Source organism: Chamaea fasciata, unplaced genomic scaffold (genome assembly GCF_029207755.1).
Source record: "Chamaea fasciata isolate MVZ Bird 193981 ecotype frontalis unplaced genomic scaffold, bChaFas1.0.hap1 SCAF_2, whole genome shotgun sequence".
NCBI classification, from domain to species: domain Eukaryota; kingdom Metazoa; phylum Chordata; class Aves; order Passeriformes; family Sylviidae; genus Chamaea; species Chamaea fasciata.
The window spans coordinates 4,079,227-4,103,078 of NW_027094087.1; the positions used below are offsets into that span (position 1 = coordinate 4,079,227).

The window sequence follows — 23,852 nt, forward strand, 5'->3', positions numbered from 1 at the left end:
GAGGGTGCTTCCCTGAGGGCACCCTCAGAGATTGCTCCTCATCCTCCTTCTCTAGTGCACGTGCAGGGGACATCTTCCTCCAGCTACCTTTAGGATTTTGGGGATCTCTGTATGCTGTCCAAGCCCTCTGTCCTAAAGCAAATGGGCCTGTGGGTCAGGAGGAGAGGGGGAAGTGTTCTGGGAGGTTATCACAGAGAAGTGAAGTTTTCCAGCTGCACACCTGAGCTGCCTTTCGCTGTTCCGGAGCACCCTGCTGGAACAGGGACTGGCAGAGGATCCTCCTTGATTCACCACGTGTGTGAGTGCTGGGGAAGAGAGTGTTGGCAATGCTTGCTATATAAATACTGCAAAATGAGGGTGGCTCAGTGAAATCCCTGCAAATTCTAGGGAAGAGAATGTGGTCAACAATCGGTATCTCTCAGTAGTAAACCTCCAGCCAGGAAATAGAGGTTGCTGCTTTGTGGTAACAGGAAAATTGCTTAAGTGTCTACTTAATAGATGTTTTCCAGTACTGATCTTTTATTCTTTCTTGGTCTGAAATGCTGTAGATTTATTTAGCACAACAAAAGAATGGAACTCGTACGGCTTGGTACTGTGTGTAGTTGTATTCTGCATTACAGACCTTGATTGTCATGGAGGGGCAGAGGTGGGAATGTAATTGGTATTTCTGGGAGGTTTTAGTTAATGCGTGCATCGCGTGCGTTACGGAAGCATTGCCTTTTATAAAAGAAGTCAGTATTATTATAATGCTGTTCAGTCCTTTGGTTAGAGAGTATTTTAAACCGGCCTTTTTGCAAGTAGCCTGACAGCCATAAATTTCTTCTTTGGAAATTAGTGGGAGCTGGAAATTTACCTCTGATAGCTTTTCTAAAAATTCCAACATCCATTTTAAAAAGAATAAAACCCTTCCATCATATGAAGCCCTGGAGAAGGGTGAGAAGATGGGACAAAAAAGGGAATGTTTGGGGGCAGAGTCTGCAAGTGTGGATAAACATTACCCTTTGATTTATTTCCACAGGACTGTGGCATTCCAGAGGTGGAATTCTGCCTGGCAGCTGGTAGTACAGAGGGACTTCCCATCTGCATTCAGGGTGCAGCTGCCAATTTAGAAGAACTGGATGTTGAGAAAAACCCTTATATAAGAGTCAGATCAGGAGTGTGAGTACTGAACCTTTTTAACAGCCTTTTGCCTGCAGGTAGAAGAGTAATAGCAAGGGATGAAACTCAGTCAGCAACATGAACAATATTTAGGGGGTTTTGCTAGAAATCAGTAAACATACATTTAATATTCCCAGCCCTACACGTCAGCATTGTGCTCTGTGGGCTCCTAGTTTGAAGGCATTTTTTTCCTAATTGCTGGCAGAAGTCTTCAGTAATTCCATATTTGAGTAGCTTTATAAATAGAGGAAGCAACTCAGCTAAAATCAGCTTTTATTTCATTGGAGAATAGATGCTGTCTCCCAAGTCACTCACCCTGTTACAGCCATAACACTGTGGCTGAAAACCAGAAAATGAGTGTTACATCATCCAGCATTTCTAAAGCTACAGCCATATCCTGACATTCTGGAGGGAGGCGGTGCAGAATGACACAGGCAGGCCCCTGGGTAGCCCAGAACTTCCTGTATTGAGCAGAATGGGCTGTTGTTCCCTGGGCCAAAACCTCGCAGTTCCTGAAGTCTGGGAGTTGTGTGGCTCTTCCCATGAATAACTGCTGAATGACATTAGTTCTTCTGTTACAAGAGTCTTGCCTTTCCACCTGAGCCAAGTCTTCCTTCCCACAATCTCACAATGTGCCTCTGAAGCTTGGGGTGGTGAAGGAGTTAAAAACAGAATCCTGGCTTAGTTTAAACAAAACTTGGTAGTTTTAAGAAAATCACTTTCCATATGGCCCCGTGCCTCTTCCTCCATTCCTTGTGTGGTCTCCTAAACCTGTGTCCACCTTCTACATTCAGCTTTCTTTTTGATTTAAAACAGTCTGAAAGACTCCCAGCATTTTTAATCCTCACGTCAAAATTACGATAGCTTTCCAAAGGATCGTTGTAAACAATCCGACTTTAATAACTTCCACTGAATAAATGGCATGGGATTGATGTAAGAAGCCTTTTAATTCATAAGGTGATAACCTTAGGTAAAATTCAATGCAAATGTCTCATCCTCAGTACTGACTTTTTTTTGTATACTCATAGAGAAGCAAGCTGGCAACAAATTGGTAGTTTTCTTGTCTTTCATTTATATTTAGCTTGGACTAAGAAAAAGTATCTGAGACCTTCCTAGCAGTGATGTTGCCAGCATATTTAAATACTGCTTTGTTTTGATGTGCTGTCTAAAACACCATCGAGCTCTTATGAGTACAAAAAGGAAAATAATTTTAATAAGATCTTTGTATTTGGAAACTAATTAATGAACTTATTGAGTCATTTATCCTTACTGTTCTAGATGGCTTGCTTATTCAGACTTGAATTACAAGGGAGAGATGACAGTTCTGGAAGAATGTGATTCACCACCTGAAATTCCTTCAGCAGATGTGAAATCTCTGCGTCCCTTAAGAATGGTGAGGACTTCACAGTTCCCTGATAATTGTGTGCCTTCCTTTTTTTTTTAATTATTGCTTCCCCAAAGGTTCTGACCTAAACACAACTTGGGCTCTGATGTTCATTCTGGTGTGTTTGTTTTGGTCACTGGGACTTGTTGGGCACCCCTCAACATCTTCCTGGGAAACTGCTGTTGTTGGGAGGAGGTCAAATAAGAAAGGCTTTTCATTTTATTGCATCCAACCTAATAGCTGTCTCTTTAGTCACTCAAGTGAGGTCAGGCTCTTATTCCCTCACAGAGCATCATTCACTCACATTTCCAGAGAAGATGCATTTGTTGTATTTGCTCTTTGCCCATAAACATGAATATGTTAGACTCTATTCTCTCTCTGTCCTGCTGTTTTCTCTCTCTTCTAGTGTTGCACCATTTGTGCTTTAGAAATTTTAAATTCATACAACAGAGCTTTAAAAGTTAATTTTAAAAACTGGTCAGTATCAATTAGTTTAAAAACATGCAGTAAATAACTTCTTTAGATTTCTGGACCATGAAGGGCTATTTTTAAATTGCTTGCAGTCTTAGAGGTTTGTCAGTGCACTGATTTGTTTGTAGGTCAGGTTTGCAGTGTGCCTGGCCTTTTGAAATCCATGGCCAGCACTGGAAGTGGTGAATATAATTGCAAAGTGCTCTGATAGTACTATAAAGCACATGTCAGAGTGGAGCTTCAAGTTTAATATAAATAACTGTTTTCCCCCCTATCTGTTTTTAGGGTGGACTAAAGGTGCAAATGCCAATGAATGTCAAGGTAAGCAAAGAGTGCATTGAGAATAAAACATAAGCACGTTGGGAATATGAAATCTTTATGCAAGCTGCTTTCCTTTTGTTTGGTGTGTGATCTTTGATAAATATTCAGTGCTTGCTGCTGAAGAAAAATTCCCTAATGCTGTCAAGTTCACTTAGTGTTTGATGAGGTGTGAAAGTACCAGTAGTTTGTTTTTTCACATATTAGGAGAATGTGAATTTGCTGTAAAGTGAGTTTTTCTGACTTGACACATTAGTCACTGTAATGCCAAAGGGGTTGGGGAAGATTTTCCCATTTAACATTCCAAGTTTGAGAAGAAAAGGAGAGGGAAGGGAGGAGGAGGACAGGAGTTAGAACCCTTCCATCCTAGCCCTTATTCCAGAGTTGTGAGTGAGACCAGGATCCTTCTGTGATCTAAGGAGCTGAAAGCTGATCCAGAGCTATTGCTGCTTTTTCCTCCTCCTATAAAAACATTAACACTTTAGGTAACTTTTAATGATACAAAAACATGCACGACTTGGGTGTTTTTCTGATAAATGCTGCAACAGATATAAATATTGTTAATAGCTGATCTGTGTGATTCAGCAGATGAGGAACTTGAAGGGGCTGTTAACTGCAGTCATGGAAATAATTTGAGCAAAGTACAGGGAGAGGCTTCTTGTCTACTTCTAAAGGATTAAGCTCAACATCATGTTTTCTAGATAATAATATATGAGAAAACCCACTTTGGAGGACGGTCCAAAGAGTTTTCAGAAAACATCACTTCTGTCCCAGCACTGCTTGGCAGTGAAGAGGGGTTTCAGGAAATTGGGTCACTACGTGTAATTGGTGGAGTGTGAGTATATTTCACTTTTGTATTTATTTATTTTAAAAGAGAGAAGCGTAACAAAATGCTTAAAAGGGCAAACTAAGGGATGACTGGAGTCTTCCACGGGTGAAATGTTTTGAAAAGAAGGGAGTGTACATTTCTTTTATTATCAGCTCTTCAATTATCAGCCTTCCAAGCTAAATGTGTGAAAGGGGTGGAGTCAGTGTTTGCCATTTGGATGCCAATAAATTAGGCCACTTTGTTCACACAGAGCTTTAATTTGTATTGCTTTATTCTTCTGATAGTCTCTACTTAATTTGCAGCTATGACCTTGGGTAGGTGTGGTCAGTGTTCAACTTGACATTTTAATACCCCTGAAACCTACAATCTGTTTTATTGTCTTAATGGTTTTCCTCTGCCAGCTGTTGCATGTTACCTGGCATTGGGAACGTGCTGTTATTTTCATTAATTGAGGCGCTGGCTGGATTCTGTGTTGCCCTGCCCCTCCCTGTGTCACACACACACACACACACACAGAGGACTGTGTCACGCCTGTGTCACAGGTGGATGCTCTGAGGCAAACTCAGCACCAGCCACCAACCCCTCATGTTGTTCTTTCACCCTCTCCCAACAGGACAGGGCTGTCTGAGAGCAGGCAGGGTGGTCGCTTCTGCCAAAGACTTCAGTAATAAAACGGTTTTCAGAAAATCTTTGTTTTGTTTCCTAAGGGATTTTCCACTTCAGCATAAAAATGGAATAACATACATCCTTTCAGGCTGTTGTCAGAATTTTACAAGCACTAAATTCAAAACAAACTTGATTGTTAATACTCCAATAATCTATCCATAAGTGCATTGTCTATTTGCTATCTGAGAAGCCTCAGATTATTTAAAGTCATTGTTCTGTCTGTTGTGGCAGCATTTATTTTTAGTGCTGTGGTAACTTAAACAACTGAATTAATGTAAACCAAATGGTACTAAAAGTAAAGCTATTCCTGCCTGCCAAATTTCACTGCCAGCAGAATTTGTACAGCAGTTCTGATATTTACAAGGGAGCTTTAATGAAAGAAATGCTCACAAGAAAAAAGTAGGGGAAGCACTTTTTAAAATTGACATGCATTAGAGATTTGAAGCTGATATGGAAACACCCTCTTTTAACTGAGCCTTATCTATTTATTCAAAATACTTGGAGAATTTCTATTTGTTTACTGCTAAAACATATTCCGTATGCAATATGGTTTATGTCTTCAATTTGCTTGTCTGTTTAGATGTATGCATTTTTAGATTAAAGCAAAAAAGGATATATAAGCAGGCAAAATCTTGTTCTGCTGAAATCTGTTAATCTTGTCACCAGCTCCAGCAAGGGTAGGCTCTCATCATTCATTAGCACACTGAAGAGATCCGCTGCTTGATTTTTTATCACTGAAAGTTTTGGCATCTAGCTGCCTCCTGGGCTCTGTGCTGCCACATATTGCTGTTGGGAGTATGGCTGGCTGAGAGGAGGTACCCAGAGAAGCATTACATAAATCAACTATTGTTGGATAAAGAATCACATGGCAGGATTTTGATCCACAAAGAACACTTCATGGGTGCCTGTTGTGATCCCAGACAAGCACTGCTTTGTTCATTGGCTGGGTTTGTGACGCTCATTTTAGTGGGTTTGGGGTGTTCTCCTCTCCCTTTATTTGTTAGAGAAAATCACGTGTACAGTTGTTTTGCCTTTACTGACTTCTCCCTTTTTTTGTTGTTTTGGGGCTGCCACAGATGGGTTGCCTATGATAAGGAACGCTACAAAGGCCATCAGTTCTTGCTGGAGGAGGGAGATTATGAGGACAGACACTCCTGGGGGGGAACTGACAGTGCCCTGCTGTCCTTCCGCTTCCTTCAGGCTGTGAGTACTCCCATGGATTTCATACAGATCTTGCACAGCTCTGTCCATAAAGAGCAAGCTTATTCTCTGTACATGCTGCAGCCGCCTTGGGTCTGGCCATTGCAGCTTTTGCCTGTGTTCATCCTCACTGTTTTCCTACTGGCTGAACTCTAGACTGCACTAAGAAAGAGGCAGGTTCCAAACAGTCTTTGTGAAGTTCATACAGAAATTGTATCATGCAGAATTCCTTGTCTACCTGCCAGGTTTTCCAAGTATCTCAGTCCTGCACCTCGAGCTATTTGATTTTCTCAAATGGAATTTTCTTAAAAGCGTAACGTGCCTGAGTGTACAGAGTAGTTCTTGATTAAACAAAAATAGCTTTTCAATGCAGCAGCTGTTGCAAGCCTTAAAACAGCATTACCCTCTGTCTGTGATTTTTCTGCCAGAAAATTTTGGCAGCAAAAATAATCATGGTTAAAAAAAAAAAAAAATAAAATCCTTGCTACTAAAATGTGTTTAGTGGAGGCAAGGATGAAATAATCGTAAAAACTATTTGTAAGACTCCACTCTTGGAAGCAAAGTTAGACCTTTTAGCAATGGGGAAACATGGGATTAGAACTTCTTTATCATTTCCTTTGTTTTGGTTTGGGTGGTTTGTTTGTTTGTATAAGGGTTTGAAGGGTTTTTTATTATAATGGCAACTCTGTGAGCATTAAATACAGCTGCAAAGAGTAAGTTCTTCTGAGAGGAAGATGGTTCACTCTGATACTACTCAGTTTTGTTTATTCAGATTACTCATCTCCTCATCTAAGGAGATGTGATATTCCTGAGCCAGGAATTTTGTGGAAATTGAAGATAGGCATTTAAAGCAAACTCAGTGTCTCAACAGTCTTTTTTTTTTTTTTTTTTTAATAGAAAGTTAATGTGAGCCCAAGAAGCCCATACTTAAATTCACAATTTGCAGGTTTGTTTTTCATTACAGGCACCTAGCAAAAGCTGTATTTATAGTCAGAATCTATCAAAGTAAAGATAGGATAATGAATTGCGTACAAGAAAAGTATCCATCTCTAAATAATTTATTTTTAGGTTTCTGCAAAAAAAGTAGGTAGGAAATTTCTTCAGATTCCTCATTTTTAATGTGCAGAATCCTATTCAATTACTGAACAATCTTAGTTTTCCTGTCTTTTCCAGCTGTATGTGGTATACTTGAGCAACTTAAATGGATTTTTTTAAATTTTCCTCTCGGCAAGGGACATAAATGCAACTCAAAATCATGCATGTGGGTTGCAAGAATGACTTTCCGTGTCATGTGTTTAACTTGCACCTAGAGCTGTCAGAAGGCTCAAGTCATTAACATTTTAAAAACATGTATCATTCACAGTCATGTATCAACATATATCATTCCACTGGGCTTATAAATATGTATAAATATTTACCTATTGATAACAGAAGTGAAAAGGAATAATTCCCCTCAATTTGTTGCATAACTGAAGGCAACCAGCTGCTTGCCAATGAAATGAGTAATGGCCCTGGCACTGTGTTGTTTGGCTGGACCAGCAGATTGCCTCCCTCTCAGCCATGTGCAGAGCTCAGCCTGGCCATATGCTCCCTTTGTGACTTTGTGTTCCATACTTAAGGGCAGGATTTTAAAAATATTTTAGTACCAAACGTTCAGTTTCAAGGGGGAGCTGGGCAAAAATCCAGACTCTTGTGTTGCTTGAGGCTCCTCACTGCACAGCAAATGTCCTGGCTCTTCTCCCTAAGCTCAGGAATTCTGTCAGGGGAAGCAAGGTAAAGGTTGCAGTGGTCTCAGAATCCACAGGGACATTGTTGCACGTCCCCGCTCCCCAGCACACATGTGGGCACGCTGCAAGGGCTCTCAGCTTTTGGCTGGCTTGAATATTCCTGCAGTGGACAGTCACAAGGATTACTAGAGGGTTCAGGGGGTCTTTGGGAAGCAGAGATAAAAAGACCTTGTGGAATTGTGTTTTCCAGCTGCTGCCAGCTCCCTGTCAACATCTGTGTCGAACACACCTGAGTCAAATGCAGAGGCTGCTCCTGAGGGCAGGCAGCAGTCTGGACTCTGAGCTGCTTTGGGGACAGTGGCATTTGCTTCTTTTCTGCAGTGGCAAATGCCTTTCAAGCTGGGGGTTTCCCATGGCTCAATGAAAAAGCAAAGTTTCTGAGAATATTGCCTTTGGAGCTTTCCCACTAATGTTTTCAAGTCTAGAATGATCTGCCTTGGTCTGAAAGTCTTTTCTTAAAAAGGGGTTGTTTTTTTTTCCTTTTGCTTGTTGTAAGAGAAGTTGTAGTGGAAGTTCAGGCAGGAAGGAATGATGGCTGAATTTGAAAGATGTTTTAAATTTAATTACAACGGTAGATATATTTCAGTATTTTAAACTTAGTTAAGTAAATTATGTTTAAATTTGATCTAAATGACTTTTTGGGTTAAAAGACTCCTCCTAAAGCCTTTTGCTTTAAGACTGTTAAAAGTAGCTGGTTTTCATTTGCACTAATACTGCACTAGTTTTTTTTTGTTGGTTTGGGGTTTTTTCCCCCCTAAAAAGTAGTCTAAAGCTTCAGTTGTTCATGATGATTTTTCCAGATCTGGTACTTTAATTTCCAGGGTATACATGAAATAGTTGCAACAGGTTAACAATTCAAATAACTGAAGAAAGGAAATGGTCAGCACAGTAAGAAAACCAGTTTTACTACAGAATTTGTTCCATCACCTTTTACTGTCCCGTAAACAGTGCAGAGAAGTTGAGCCACATCAAGTGTTCGTTGTAAAATTGGTGTCCATTATTCGTTGTGATTGTATCCTGTAGAAAGACCCGGTGTCCTCCAAAGAGCCTGTTTGATCAGGTTCGCCTGGCCAAATTAATCCAGCTGAGTGCTCGGTTTGGCCCTTATTTCTGAGTGGTTTTTGATAGTTATAAATCTTGGTTTTCTCAGTGTTTAGTGTAATAATACCCATGGTGGAGTCCTCACATGTTTGTGAGTCTCTTTCAACCACATTATTTGCTTGACAGCAGTTGTTTCTTGTTTGCAAGACTTACTTAGTTTCAATTTATAACACTACTGAATGATTGGGATACACTGAAATGGAGTGTTTGAGGAGTAAAGCGAATGGATTTTTGTTTTCTGTTTTCTCAAGCAGCGACTGAACTATGTGCTTAAAATTGCTAAGTGGTTAAAAAGCTGAAGATTTGAAACCCAAACTCAAATAATCTGAAGCTGTGCAAGTAATCTGGCCAAGAAACTAAGCTGGCTGAAAGCACCAAGCAGTGTCACACAGCTATGTAAGAGAGAATGTGACAGTGTTAAGCAGGATTTATTTATAGCTACAGTGGATGTATCCAAAAAGTACAAACCCCTTGTGCTGGAAAGGTGATCTTGCCCAGGCTTTTCCTCTCCATAATTATTGCCATGTTGCTGGGATGAGGAAGGAGAAGTTTAGTAAAAAATTATAGTCGCGGTCATGCTTGGAGTAGTTACATGTGAGGCTTTTGGAAGATCAGTGCTAAACTCTTCTTAACTCTTCTCCTTCCCACACAGGCGTCTTTGCACTCTGAGCCATCCTCAAAGAGGAAAGGATGGTGCTCAGGGGCAGCAGGCTTTTCCTCCCTCCAGTGCAGACCCCTGAAGGCCATGTCAGATTGTCAGGCTTCCAGTTATTCCAGAACTTCAGTGCCAAAATATCCCATAAAGATCCACACCAGGGAGCCAAGTCCCTTCACAGCTCTATAAAATGCTGTCTTTCTGTCATTGAGCTGTGACAGTCTTCTAACTCCTGTGCTGCCTCTTAGGATTTCATAGAGTCTTCAGTGGCACTTTTCCAGTCTGATGATGAAGATGGGAAAGCATTGGACATCACCAATGAAGAAATCCCTGATTTGGAGCAGGCTGGATTTGGCCCCGAGACAAGGTCGATCCTTGTGAAGAGCGGCGTGTAAGTCTACTCAGATGTGTGGGTGGGAGCGTTAAACACCTCTGTGCACATTTGGGTGCATCTTTTGACTGGCTATATTCCACAGTGTACACATGGTAAATATTTGGAGAAGAAAAGTGTTTATTTAAACTTCCTTGGGAAGGGAAATAATAATTTTAGTTTTCTGTACCTCTCATGCCTACATGTTAATTTTTATCTGAGCCTTCTTGTTCACAGAAAAAGTTTGTGATGTCCCCCCAGAGGAGTCCCATAGTTTCATGGCAGTAATACTGAAAGATACTTTAGATATATTAAGAACAGGTATGACTTTTGGGACAGGTAGGGCATGTCCAGAAAGGATGAGATGTGCTGTATTTCTAATAAAGTCAGACTGCTGGCACTGAAAATTGAAATAATTTTTTATAGAACTATAAAAACTAAAGCATAAAACACATTAAGAGAAAAGAGCACTGCGGAATCATGTGGGTTTCAGACATGTAAAAGTAAATTTTTAAATGGAGTATTAATATTGTCATTACTACCCTAATAGTGATGGGGATCAGGAAGTGTGAAGTGAGAGACCTGAACTGCTTATGTAGGGATTGGTGATTAGTGTCTCCTGAGGATTAGGTGCAAGAATGAAAGGCTGAGGCTCAGTTTGGAGAGCAGGGATACGAATGAGAGCTGCAAAATCCTGAAGGTGGTAAGACAAGATGAATGCAGTTCCCAGAATCTTGCATGACAACAGCTGGGAGCAGTGCTTTACAGAACAGGAGATTGTTTTAAAGCAGATTTTGATGTGGGAAGGAAGAAGGTTTTTTCCACACCAGAGGCGGTGAGTTTCTGGAACTTGCTGCTGAAGAGGCTGTGGTAGCAGAGAGCACCAGGAGGTTAAAATAAGCATTAGATAAATGTGGACATTCTGTTGTGCTTGACTTGCTGTTACTGTCAAACTACTCAGAAAAATGTGATGTTTTCAGCTTAGTTTTTGTGTCATTCTCCAGGTGGGTGGCGTATCAGCAGAAACATTTCTGTGGAGAACAATATGTATTGGAGAAAGGAAAATACAAATGCTTCTTTGACTGGGGAGGATCTAGTAAAACCATCCTGTCAATTCGACCTGTCAAGTTGGTGAGTTACCAGAATTTAAGGGAAAACCTTAAAAGAAATGAGACCTTTGGAATTCAGAGTTAACCATAATATTTAAACAGGAGAGCCCACATTGTAACAACCTGTCTATTTGCTTGGAAACAATTTAAAGACCCTTGTGGAAGGCATTGTAATGAGTCTGTTCAGGATGGAGATTTAAATGCACACTATGGATCTTTCTGTCTTTTGAGAAAATTGTCAGGGAAACTTCATAAGAAGAATTTCCCTTTGGCAGTCTTCATACATGGAAAAAAGAGCCTGGCCTGGAAAGATTAATTTGCCTTAAAACGTAGTAATTTATAATGCCTGCTTGATAATGCATTTAAAAATACTTGAGAATTTATCTGGCCTGTGTTGTTACATAATAGAATTCTGTTGGGGTTTCTTTCTTACTTTTATGCTAAAATATTTGTACTAGATACAGTGAATAAAGACAGGAAATATTTTTAATCCATTATTCAATCCAAGGTAGTGGCAACTCACCCAAACAGATTAGTGCCAGCACTGTCAAAGCCCTAATGCAAAACAAAGACAGTCTTCAGCCACAAGTATTAGATGATAATAAGTAATAAATTATTAATAAGTAATAAATTACAGGAATGCAAAAGGAATATTTAACCTTATTCTGAAGAGCACATGTTGAGAGAGGTGTCTTCTATTGGTGTCAATTCTGTCAAGAAGCAGCCTCAAAAGGAAATGCAGAGACAGTTACATGGACTCCAGTGCACATTATGGGAGCTAATTAATGCTGCTGCATGCAAGTTCTCTGTGTGAAAGGCATTGAACAATCAGGCAGGTAATTGTGAGCTTACAGGCAGCTCATGGCAGAAACTGGGGAAGAGAATTGTGCCAAAAGCCCAAAAGGGGAAGTTTTTTTTTTTTTCCTCTGCTCCTGAGTGTACACTTTACAAATTTCAGGCAACTTGGCATGTCTCCTAGGAAATTAATTGTAATTAATGTTGGAGTTTTCTAATAGGTATGTATGTGTTTATTATTGCAGGAGCCCCTTGGGATGAATGAGCCTCCACATTTGGTATGTTGGCATTATGTAACAGTCTCTAGTACTAAACTGCACTTAATAATTAAATGCAGGTAATGTTGAATGCCTTGCTTCAGATGATATCTCAGTAATTTCAGGTGACATTTTGGTATTGTCACCTTGCTACAGCAAATCAGTGATGGAGGAAAGTGGTAGATGGATAAAAGTAAAGTCTGCTAGGTGTTCTGCTCTTTGCTTTATTCTGGATCATACCCTTTAGTATTCTGTCCCCCAAAATGCAAGCACTCATAGGTTTTGAGTGACTTTGGGTCTCTACAGCTTTTTATTTCCCACTTCTTTCCCTCCTGTTTCTGGGAACTCATCGTCCCATCCATTCATGCTTCTCTTTATGGCAGATTTTCTTTCCGTTATTTTGCATTGCATCCAGTTTGTCATTCCTATGTTTATGTGTGAGGTGAAGATGAAAACATAAACTGCAGAAAACTGAACTGCACATTTCAAACCTGCAGCTGCATCAACACCTGGAAGTTGGATTTTTTTTTAGTCTTGGATGCTGGTAGTTCTGCTTTCCAAAGTCTTACAAGCAGGTAGAGCTGCTCCTTGAGATTTCCTTTTTGTTACAGTAACATCAGAGCTCGACTGGACACATCCTGGTCCTGATAAATCCGTGATGAATCTATGATACATTCTGACAGTTTCCCTGAAAGTTGTGTCTAACTTGGTGATAACTTAGAGAAAGTAGTCCCTGTAATTCAGTCTTAGTCTCAAAAATGACTTCGTTTAGGGTCTTAAAGTTTGGTCCTTACCTTACAAGGCTATTTTCCATTAATGGACCTTTGAGTTATCTTTCTGAAACACAAACCTGCTCTGTGTTCATCACCATGTGTGCTCCGTGTCCCCCGCAATGTTCTGTCCCAGCATGAGTTGTGTGATTGATCTTTTTCTGCCTTGCTACCATGGGTGATGATCTGAGTGATTTTATTGCCCTCTCTGACATGCTTTTAATTAAGCAAATTTGGGGAAGTTTATTTCGAGAAACATGACTTATTTTCAGACAAAAAGATATTTTAGAGCTCTCTGGTTCTGTTTCAGCAAACTGAAGTATTTTGTCATCTGGACACAATTTCTTTCTTGCTCGGATGGGAAATGTTGCGCATTGTGTTACTTAGCAGGTGGACCACACCCTCCCTTTTCTCCAGTTCTCCCATTTTATGATTAACCCAGGACTACAGGAAATGTTTCCTGTCTGAAGACATAATTGGCGTATTATTTTTGCCTTAAACACTGACTTCCTGCCCAGCCTATTCACATGGCAGTTTGCAGCCAAATCCAAAGACTTGCAAGTATGTTCACCAGGGGGCCTTGCTAAATGATACCAGATAAAATAACTGACTCAGGTAAAACTGGTGGGGTCTAAACAGTTTAAGATAATTTTAATTTCATCTCCAATTCTTTTGGTTTTTTTCAGTATCACCCAAGGTCTGTTCTTTGAGTGTATTATTCCAGTGTTGCAGAGCCTTAAGATCAGTTCAAACCTTTGAAGTTTCAATAAATTTTGATTTACAGACTTTTTATTTCCAGAAATGTGAAAAAACCTCTGTGTGTGTATATGCACAGACACCTTTAAATATTGACATGTACTGGATTGTATTTTGCCTCTTGTGGTCTTTAATAACAGTCTTAACACCACATGTGAAAAAAATTACTGTCCTGACTTACCACAATCCTGGTTTTCATAGGATTCTGCCTTGGGGCTAGAGAAGAAAGAACATGTTTCATATCACTACAGTTCTTATAGGAAGGGAAATATTTTGAGTAATTTTTAATGGGAGAACATTTAATCACTTAGGATAAATAAAAGACAGGCACTTGAGTAAATATCAAGAATTTCACGTTCAGAGTAAAAGGTTTTCTTCATGAAAACCAGTCTCTGAGTTTGGAACTTCTAAGTATGGTAACATCCTGATGTTTGACCCTTGAATAAGTCATTTATGGGTTGTTTTGAATGATCGTAGATTCTCCCACCTTTACTAAGCATAGGTCTGAACTAAGGGAACTGTTTGCACTGTCTCTAAGACTCTCTGTTTTTTCATTTCTGTTCTTATCAGAAATTGAAAAACAGCAAAATTTTCTTAAATCTCTCAATAACTCCCCTGACCTTTTCGGGCTGCCAAGCTTCCTAATAAACCAAGTACACAGAGTGTAAGAAATCACCAACTCTGCAAAGCCATTCATTTCATTTATTAACATAAAGCTTTGCTCAGCAAGAACAAAGCCTCTTTTAACATCAGGTGACTTGTACAGATGATTTAGGAAGCAGAGATAATTGCTGTGCAACCCCGCATATTTGAACTTTAATATTCTATCCGTTGGATTTTTGGGAAGTGAAACAGTAATGTCAGACCCTGACAAAGTGGAGACTAATTGCAGTGTTTGCACTGAGGAATCACTGCTGCACCCCAGCTTTTGTCAAGTTAAGACCCTCATTCATTACCAGATAACATCTGTGTTAAAATGAGTCGAGAATCTTTTTTAAAAGCCTTACATAGCTCGTGCCCTATGAAAGAAAGGCAGTGTGTGTATATGTGTATATATTCCCTTTTGTGAAGAGCTTGGAGATGAGTGGGTAGAAAATACAGTGTAATTACAGCTTAAATAGGTGCTTTGTGACATAGCAGTGCAGTTGTATTTACGGAAAAGTCAAGTACACTTTATTAATTTCATTGTAGCTGATCCGAGCTCTCCAATTAGCTCTCATAGCCTGCAAGGCCAGCTTAAGCCTTTCTTGTTCTTTCTAACAGGAAACACTCATTTCTTTTCAAAACATAGACTGAATTTTTCCATAAAATCATTTGCTGACACTTGTGTTTGGCCTTCTCACTCCGTGCTGGCAAAAGCACTTGATTTCTTTTCTTTGGCAGGAAGCTTGGCCAATTTTGGGGCATGAAGGGGGAAGTAGCTCTTGCAACAGCCATGGTGTTTTTCTTCCATTACAGAATATGAGCTCTTCTCTTGATACACTTAAATTTTTCATTCTTTTCCAGCCCCTCTTTCAGGCTTTCAAATGAAATCCATCTCAGTTACACAGGGGCAGGCCGAGGGTACAGAATTCTGGGTGTCTTTGCTATGATCATAGCCTACATCATAAAACAGTTGCTTTTTGTTTTGGTGGGGGCTTTAGGATTTTTTTATGTGTGTTTTTGGGTTTAGGTTTGTTTGGGGGTTTTTTTGGGGAGGATGAGTTTGTTCATTTGGGCTTTTTGTTTATTTGTTTGGGTGAGGCTGGTTTGGGGGGGGGGCACGGGTTGATTGTTTGGTTTTTGTCTGTTCATTTTTTTCTATTTTACTTTTGTTGCAACATTTTGAGCCTTCTTGCTTTTTTGGGATGAACTGATCACATCTCACTGGTGGGGTGTGGTTCACTGTGACTTGCAGTTCTTTACCATGACATACAAAAGCAGCTTGGCTGAACTTCAGAGGTCCCCAGATCCCTCAGAAATCCTCCTGCTAGCTCTGAAATGAAAAGCCACCTGCAAACACTGTGATCTCAGAAGATTTTAGGGCACTTTGTCAATAGCAGCTCTGTGTCTTTTTGACCAGCATTTCTCCATCCTGATTTGAGCACTGAGCTGGTTAAGCTGCAGTTCAGGGGGACTTTGGGTGGATGATAACAGCCTTGAGTCCTGCTCTTCTCATTTTTTCCCCTCCTGCTGCAGTTGAATTTGTACTTGATAACTCTGCCTGCCTTAGCATCACTGGGAGGCCTCCTGTGCCAGCCCAGAGATGACAAAATACTTGATATTTCTAAAAATATCTTGATTTCTAAAAATAAAGCAGCTATTGAAAATGTAAAAGATTGTTTGAATGACAATTCATTCAATTAATTGTATCTTTGTGAATTGAACGGGTACTTCTCAGAGTAGAGCTTTCTCTGTTTACATTAATGATAATGCCTTCATTTTCCTTCTGGTCATTGTTTTTGTTTTGTTTTGTTCTTGTAGCTCAAAGCTTTCAGTAATACACATTTCCAAGGAGCATGTGTAGATTTCACAGCAGAAGTTTCTGATTTTACATCATTCATACCATGTTCTTTTAAGGTTCTCCGGGGATGGTAAGTGTCTGTTGTTTTACATGCCATCATTTTCAGTATTATGAATTTATTTTTTTTTTTAATGTGACAAAATTTCAGGCAGCTGAAAGCACATAACACATGTCCATCATCTTCCATCACGTCTTAGACCCTTTGTCCTGCAAGGCATCTCAGTGACTCTCATCCAGTCCTTGGTTTGGGTGCTATGTATGCATTTTGCTCTCCCTGGGGAAGGTTTGCAAAGTTACCGTGACTCTTTTTTTAACACCAGTTAGAATTTATTCCAGATTTGGAGAACTTTGGTACAGTGGAAGCGTCTGAATTCCACTCAGCGTTGTTTGACTCTGGAACTGAGGTTTCTGTACCACACAGTTTGATTTGGTTGCTTTGCTGCGTAGCCTTTCAAGTCACCTTACTTTAAGCTTGACAAGAACTAAGGAAATTTTTTATTCCTTTTGTCCTTAGCAAGTATTAGGTCTTGAAAATAAAACCATACTGTAAATAAGCAGCCAGAGCAGCTTATCTTTTTTTGTTCCGTTATTCTTGCAGTTGGCTCCTGTGTTACAAAGGGGAAACCACTGACAATCACTGTGTGCTGGAAGAAGGCCTCTATGTTGACCTCAGTTCCTGCGGCTGCCCAACTGCTACAATCAAATCCCTCAAGCCTATTCAATATGTAAGACTTTATTGGGGGGGGAAAAAAAACAAAAAACAAACATTTGGGAACTCTTTTCCTTGTCAGATGTCTGAAGCGAGTACTTGCCCTAAACAAACTCCCAGTTAGGGAAAAGAGGGAGGTTTGTTTTCTTGGCTCAGGGGTTTTTTTGGGTTGGGAACAGGTCAGGCTGCGTGCACACTTGCTGTTGGGTGTTCTGGGTTTAAAGTTGTTCTCTTTTTTACAAGTGAGCCACAAGATCCTCCATGGCCAGGGGTTTGCACAGGAATGCATTTTGCCCTCCAGAACAAGACAGACACAACCTTTTATCCATCCCATTGTAACTCTGCACACAGGACATACAAATCTGCAGTCTTGATGTGATGTCTGTGCCTTTCTTCCACATCTTGGTGTGCTCTTATATTGGAGCATCGAAGATGAGCTGTAACACTGTTGGTAAAAGAGAAGCAAGTGGCTTCTCTGCCCCCTCCTCTCTGGCACTGGCCACCAGCTTCTCCAAAACTCTTCCTTCTTCCCTTATCACAGGACACAAACTCAGCCTGTGCGGTGTGTGTCCTTCAGCGCAACTCCTATGAAGCCAGACTTCTGTGATTACTCAGTTCAGCTTTTTCACACACGAAGTCCTTTTTATCATTTGTGAACAGTTTCTCAAAAGAAAAGCAAAAAAAGCCCCCCCAAAAAACCCAAACCCCAAGCAAATGCAAACACCAAACCCACGGGCGTGGTGGGAAGGATGTACAACTCAAATTGGAGAGCTGGACTTTTCACTAGACTGTACAGAGACAGTGGCTTCCCACCTGCCGGGAGCCTGGGGTTTAGATTAAAGTTCCCCTTTTCAAGTTAGGCTTTTGGACTCTGCTGTGCCAAATCCAAGTGAAGTTTTGACATCAAATAATAGTAGGCCTCATCCAAATCCCCCTGCCTGGAATCTCACAGGGAAATAAATATGAAGTTTGGCGTGGTAGGAGACTACTGGCAGCCCTTGGTTCCCGAGGCCCAGGCCCTGGAAGAAGTGTGTTTGGCAGGCCGTGTGTGGGAAGCTCTTCCTCTGCTTTTGCACCTCTTAGTTTGGTTCTTTTCTTGCCAATAGGAGCCCTTGTGTTTCCCAAAATCTTAAACAGCATAAAATGCCACTGAACTCTACCTGTTTGCCCTCAGAGCCCCCAGGGCAGTGCTGGGGACCCTGGTGTGGCACAGACGTGACCCGGAGCACGCAGCAGGTCACGGCCAGGAGCTGCCACAGTTAATTCTGAGCATTGTCCACACACAGCGCACTGTTCTTGGAACGGAGCCCCTTTTATTACAGCACATTTCTGTTAGCTCATTCCAGAGAGGAGCAAGCCTGTTCCCAAGGGGCATTGTTGTGTAGCTTGATGGAATTCATTTGTGGTGTTGGGAACCCCTTCCATTATTCAGCCTTGAGCTTACCAGCCTCATTTCAGAGCTGAGGTGTGTCCCTTGGTACCTTTCGTGTGAGAAGGAGAACTTTTAACCCTGACACCAAGCCCTGCGTGTGCATTGTCTCCTGCTCTCCTTTCAGTGAGATGTAATTGCTGCAAGTGGAACTGTGGAGGAGTCCCACGCTGGGAACATTCCATTTGTTCTATAGAAAATGCAGCTTTGATGGAAACAAACCGTTTGCAAACAAATGTAACAATTGCACTGAATGGGGGGGGGGGAAGTTAATTTTTTCTATTGAAGAAAGTAAACTTCTGAGTTTTTAGTTTGAAAACTGCCAGAGATGTAATTTGTTTGTCTAAGAGCTTAATTGCACAACAAAATGAAAATTTTCCTTCTAAATCACTGAGTTGGTCCAACTCAAATAAAAAAAAAAAAACAACAAACTTTCAGGGCAACAAAAGATAATTTGGATAAGAAATTAGGCTCACACTAGTGATAGTTTGATGATTTCACTGTAGTGACAGTATTTTAGGTTGGCTTGTTTTTATTCTAGCTCTCAGCTCTTGGAGGGAATGTTTTATGTGTTGTCTGGTGAAAAGTGAAGTTGTCACCATTTAGGAATGGCATGCTGCTCCCACATCCTCTGCACACACACTCTCCCATTTCACAAGAAATTCAAATTAATATGGTTCCAGTTTGGTTATTTCCCCATTTGTTGTGCACTGGCATCATGGGGGAGTTCAGCACATCTTTGCAACCCATTTCCTCTGTTCCTGATGAAGTTTCCTCTCTCCCATCACACCTTATTCTCCAAGGTGTATAATACTCAAACTAAATCTTCAGGAGGCCCTAGCTGTGCTTTTTTCCTGCTGTTCCATTCTGCTCAAATACAGTTTGGACAGTTTCATCATCCTCAGAGCATTTAGGAAAAGCTGTGGAAGTAAACAGGGGGATATGAAGAAGGAACAACTGACACTAATGTAATTTGTCTCTCATCATCTCCTTTCATCTAAAACTCCCAAAGCACTCCTCCAGAAAAGCCTGGTGATGAAATGTGCTGTTGTATTGTTGTTAACAGCCCTCCTGCAGGCAGGTAAAAGTGTAGGCCAAGTCCAGAGCTGCTGCAGAGGTGCAGGTTTCTGTGCTTGCATCAGCAAGGACTTGCCTTTTGCACTGCCATGGATTCATGGAAAGGAAATGGGAGCCCTTGCCCAGCTGCAGGAGAGCAGGCGAAGGCAGCTGGGCCATTTATAAGGCCGTGGTGGCTTATTGGGGCATTTTGTCCAGTGTTTGCTGCTTGAGGAAGTTAATCTTTTAGGACAGATAATCTTGCAATGGGGAGTTCGGCTCTGGTGCTGCCTTTTCTCAGGTGTGTTGTTTCGAAGAATTCCCTGTCATACTTGGTGTGATTTACATGCACAGAAGTGCCCAGGATTCTTGCAATGAGCAATTAGCTTTCCTTCTAAAGTGTTACCTTCAACCTGTAAATTAAACCAGCCTCCTAGTTTCTAAAACCAGAAATGAGATCCAGGTTGTTGGTTATGCAATGCTTTTTTTTTGTTTGGTTGGTGGGGTTTTTTTTCTCTTTTCTTCTGAGGCATTTTTTATTCTTGCTCTGATCAATCGTGATAATCCTTGTATTCTTATATGATCTTCTCTAAGTTAAATACAGGTGTTAACTGATCTCCCCAGCATTCCTGTGAGGCAAATAAAGAAATCGGCTACAAAAACTCACTTTGGGTTACTCCCTTTTGCCTTTATTAGGCTTTCCCATCAAAGTTTGCAAAACCTAAGTTGGCCACAAAAAAAAAAAAGTGTGAGGGAAAATTTGTTTTGGGATGGGCCCTTTTCAAAAGGGCTTTATTAGTAAAAATTCTCACAACTTTCGTAATGAAAAATTACCCATAGTTAAATTTATGCTTTTTGCTCTAAGCATGTGTGGAAATTCACCTGTGCATTTGGTTTTCAGTTCTGGAGCCCTTTGGTCATCTTCTTTGTGTCTGTACACTACTGAGGAAGCTCATCTTGCACTGCTCCTTGTTTAATCTCACACACTTCATGCTGGCATTGTGGTTTGTTTTTTTTTTCCTGAGCCGGTGAAGCATCAAAATCTGTTCTGAATTGTGCAAAAATTGTGTTGCACAGCTTCACTAAAAGCAAAGTAAAAAACATTGAGGGGGAAGCCTGAGCTGAGCTGAACTGTGCAAGAGATTTTTACTATGTTGATTTTTAGTGTTGATCTTCCATGCTTTACCTGTGTCATTTTCATTGTACCATGCGCTGTGTTAGCCACAGAACACCACACCTGTTAAGTAAAGTATATCAGTGTATTTAACAGTTTACGAGGCTGCTCATATCTTGAAATGCTGTGTAAACACAGCTTTCCTTAATCACTGCCCTCCTGAATATAATAAATCCCTTCAAGTTCCTCTCTGGACAGTTGCGTGAAAAAATAGGACAAGCAAAACCTCTTAAAATGTTATTGGTGCTGGTTTAAGTTAAGTGGTGCTGGCAGTCAGTTCCTTCACACATAAAAATCATGTTAAGAAATTCTGTAGTGCTTTGTTATTCTCACAATTGGCAAGCTTTTCCCAAAGCATGGCATTTCAGGTGTTTTCCTTGAAATAACTGTGAAAAGAAGCTGAAGTAAAGCTGACCTAGACATGGGAATGGGTAAATATAGATGTCTTTGGCTCACCTTTCAGGTGAAAATGCTCCTCAGCATTCTGCAAGAAAGGCTGGGAACAAGATGCCTCCCGGCCTAAGAGCATAGCCCCAAACCTCGCTTTGCACTGTTGCCAGTTTCCATGGAGCTGTGGAAACAAAGTGAGAGAAAAAAGCCAGGCCAAAGTCACTGCTGCCAGCTGTCGGCCTAGAAGGGAATACAGAACGTGAGGAATCTCTGTATATGGCCGTGGAAACAGGAGAGCTCAGGGCTTGGCACGGCAGCCTGGTTTCTCTCTGGACTTGATGTCTGCGAGGTCACTGCATCTCTCCTGAGGTCTGCCTGGGACAGAGGGGTCGGAGTCACCAGTGATATGTGTGTGTGTGTCAGGGGCTCTGAGCAGCTGGACGGGGAATTCTCAGACCTCTCAGTCCCCACAGTCACAAGCACAGCGCAGCTGGAATCATTTTACTTGTCTCCAGCAGTTTGCTGTTGTGGTTCCTGGTGCGTAAATGGATCTGCTGGGTCAGTGACTTGTCCATCTAGAACAGCAGCCCTGTCTCTTCACACCCTCAGTGTTGCAAGAGCAGGATCAATATTTAGGTTGGGGTGGTAATGGCCAGCACCACAGATGCCAAATGGTGTTTCTCATGGTTAGCAATGCGCTTGTGAGTTGTTGGACAGGGCTGGACATGACTTCTGGTGTCCACTCAGGAAAGGCAGTGCCAAGGCTCTTGGAAACAGGAGTGTGATGGTTCTGCCTGCCTGAGCGAAGCAACCTCTGCCTGCACTAGGCCTGCTGCTCTGGATTTCAAGGTGAGCCTTCAGCTGTAAATCTCATCCACCCCATCCAGCTGAAGGCACTTGGGAAGAGCTGACATTCCAAAATAAAAACATTACGGATTTTAATCATTTTCTAGTGTGTAACATTAGATTTTGGGAGCAGGCTTTAAACATCTCTCTGAGTGGACGATCCCAAGCTCTTCTTCAGACTGTCTCAGTGAACTCTGCAGTGTTGCATGCCTTAGGCAGTGCCTGCACTGGCTGGCAGGGAAGGCAATCTCCGAGGCACAATCTGACTAACCAGCTGCATACCAAGGGCACTGAGTCAGTGCGTATGTCCTGACGCACCCCTGAGTTTTCAGAGACACTTCCTTACGCTACATGTGCCTCTTCGAGCTTGAAAATTAATTTCTCTTAATTACTCAGTGCCCGTGTCAACTTTAGTTCAAGATTTCGTTTCGTTTATTTCGCCTGAGGCCACGTCTTTGCTGCAAGAGAAATCCCAGATTTTGCCTGTGCCAGCTATCTCAGGGTAACATCTTAAAGAAAATACCTTTCCTGGAGAGGCAGCTCACTGAGTTAGTCAGGCCTCTTCCCTCTTCCTTTCCAGGTGTAAACTGCCAGGGCTTTTGCTTCTGGTTTTAGGTTAAAAATGCTGAAGCATTGTGCAAGTGTTCCTGGTGTTATGGCACAGAATTTGTGTGTTTAAATCTGCTTCCTCTGTTTTTCTGCTGGCCTTAAAGCCGCGCCACATTTTCATGCAAACTGATCTTTTTATTTGCTTTCACAGGCATTGTGATTTTACTAATTATGCTCTTCCTTCAAGATTGTCAGAAGAAAAAATGGAATGTCTGTTAAAAACATTGAGAACTTTTTAGTTGACCTTTCTGACTTTTTTACAATTTGTAGCTCCTTGAAATGCTTGCAGTGAACTACAGCTAATTGAAATCTGTGGACAATAGACTTCGATTTGACTCACTATTTTAGATGGATGTTCCATCAAGAAGTAAATAAAGTGGATTTTTGAAAAGCAATCAAAGGCCCTGATGATACAAATCAGATCAAAATGAGTTTTTCCAAACAGAGGCCTCTGCATCACTTGGTGACTCTCTGTGCCTGGCCTGTGTCACTCACTGATGGCAAAGGCACTGATAAATGCAGTTTGTTTCAGCTCTGTGCGCTGTGGGGCTTTCCCTTGTTACATTTGCTGAGGGAGCACGAGCTAACCCAAAAGCACTGTAGGAAATTCAGCTGAAATGGGCCAATGTGTGCATCATCTGTAACAACTCAAGTCAGACCATTCCCACTAAAACTTGGTTCTTTTTTTTTTTTTTTTTTTCCTCCTTCCTCCTTCCCCAGGTTTTTGCTGAGCCTTCCATCAGTCTGTTCAGCCTGGAATGCTGCAAGGGCAGAGAGCTGCACTTCAGTGAACCAGTCAATTCTGTTTTGAACGAGGACCTTCATTTTTACACCCAGTCTGTGTGGGTGAAAAGTGGACTGTAAGTATGGAGTAAATATCCCTGTCTGTTTTGCACACGGGAGCTAACATTGCCTCATGATCATTGCCTTGTTCATAGGATGGTTTACATTCTTAACTTCTCTTTTGAGGCTTTACAAGGCAGGTAGTGTAAACTCAGAGTGCCTTTATTAACAGGCTGTAAAATGCCAGCTATAAACTGCAGTGATTTGAACTACTGGGGAAGCTTGATGTGCTGACTGGCTGCCAGAGGAGCAGCAGCTTCTGAGAGGAGCTCAGGGTGGATCTGACAGCTAGGACAGTAATTTGCTTCTGTTATTAGTGTAACCCTCCTGTGAATGTGTGAGTGTGCAGCCAGGTTCTTCTGTGAAAACATTTCACATCTGCAGAAGTGACCTTCTCACCTCTTCCACATCTCTCCCTTTCACTTTTTAGAAGAGCTCCCAAGTGTTCTGTTTTCAGCCAGGTTTTTAGCCACCACACCCACAGCAGCAGCAAATAACTTGCAGAGTCTCATCCTGCAACTGAGAGTGGCTGGAAACTGCTGTTCTCCTAATGGGACACGCATTTCCTGTGTTTATGTTTGACCTTTCCCCACCTTTTCCACACGGGCAAGGCTGTAGTTTTCTTGAGAGAATAGTGAACAAAGCTTCCCCACAGAGCTTTGCCAGT

The 23,852-nt window shown here is 41.3% G+C and overlaps 1 protein-coding gene across 1 annotated transcript in view; it reads left to right on the forward strand.

Moving 5' to 3' along the window:
* CRYBG3 (crystallin beta-gamma domain containing 3) overlaps positions 1-23,852 on the forward strand; it is an 81,630-nt gene that overhangs the window by 48,805 nt on the left and 8,973 nt on the right. The window contains exons 8-18 of the mRNA XM_066207939.1: positions 1,019-1,158; positions 2,437-2,551; positions 3,299-3,334; positions 4,033-4,166; positions 5,903-6,029; positions 9,818-9,960; positions 10,944-11,070; positions 12,089-12,121; positions 16,090-16,199; positions 16,728-16,854; positions 23,063-23,202. Of these exons, the coding sequence (XP_066064036.1) occupies positions 1,019-1,158; positions 2,437-2,551; positions 3,299-3,334; positions 4,033-4,166; positions 5,903-6,029; positions 9,818-9,960; positions 10,944-11,070; positions 12,089-12,121; positions 16,090-16,199; positions 16,728-16,854; positions 23,063-23,202 (1,232 nt within the window). The remainder of the gene's footprint in view (positions 1-1,018; positions 1,159-2,436; positions 2,552-3,298; positions 3,335-4,032; positions 4,167-5,902; positions 6,030-9,817; positions 9,961-10,943; positions 11,071-12,088; positions 12,122-16,089; positions 16,200-16,727; positions 16,855-23,062; positions 23,203-23,852) is intronic.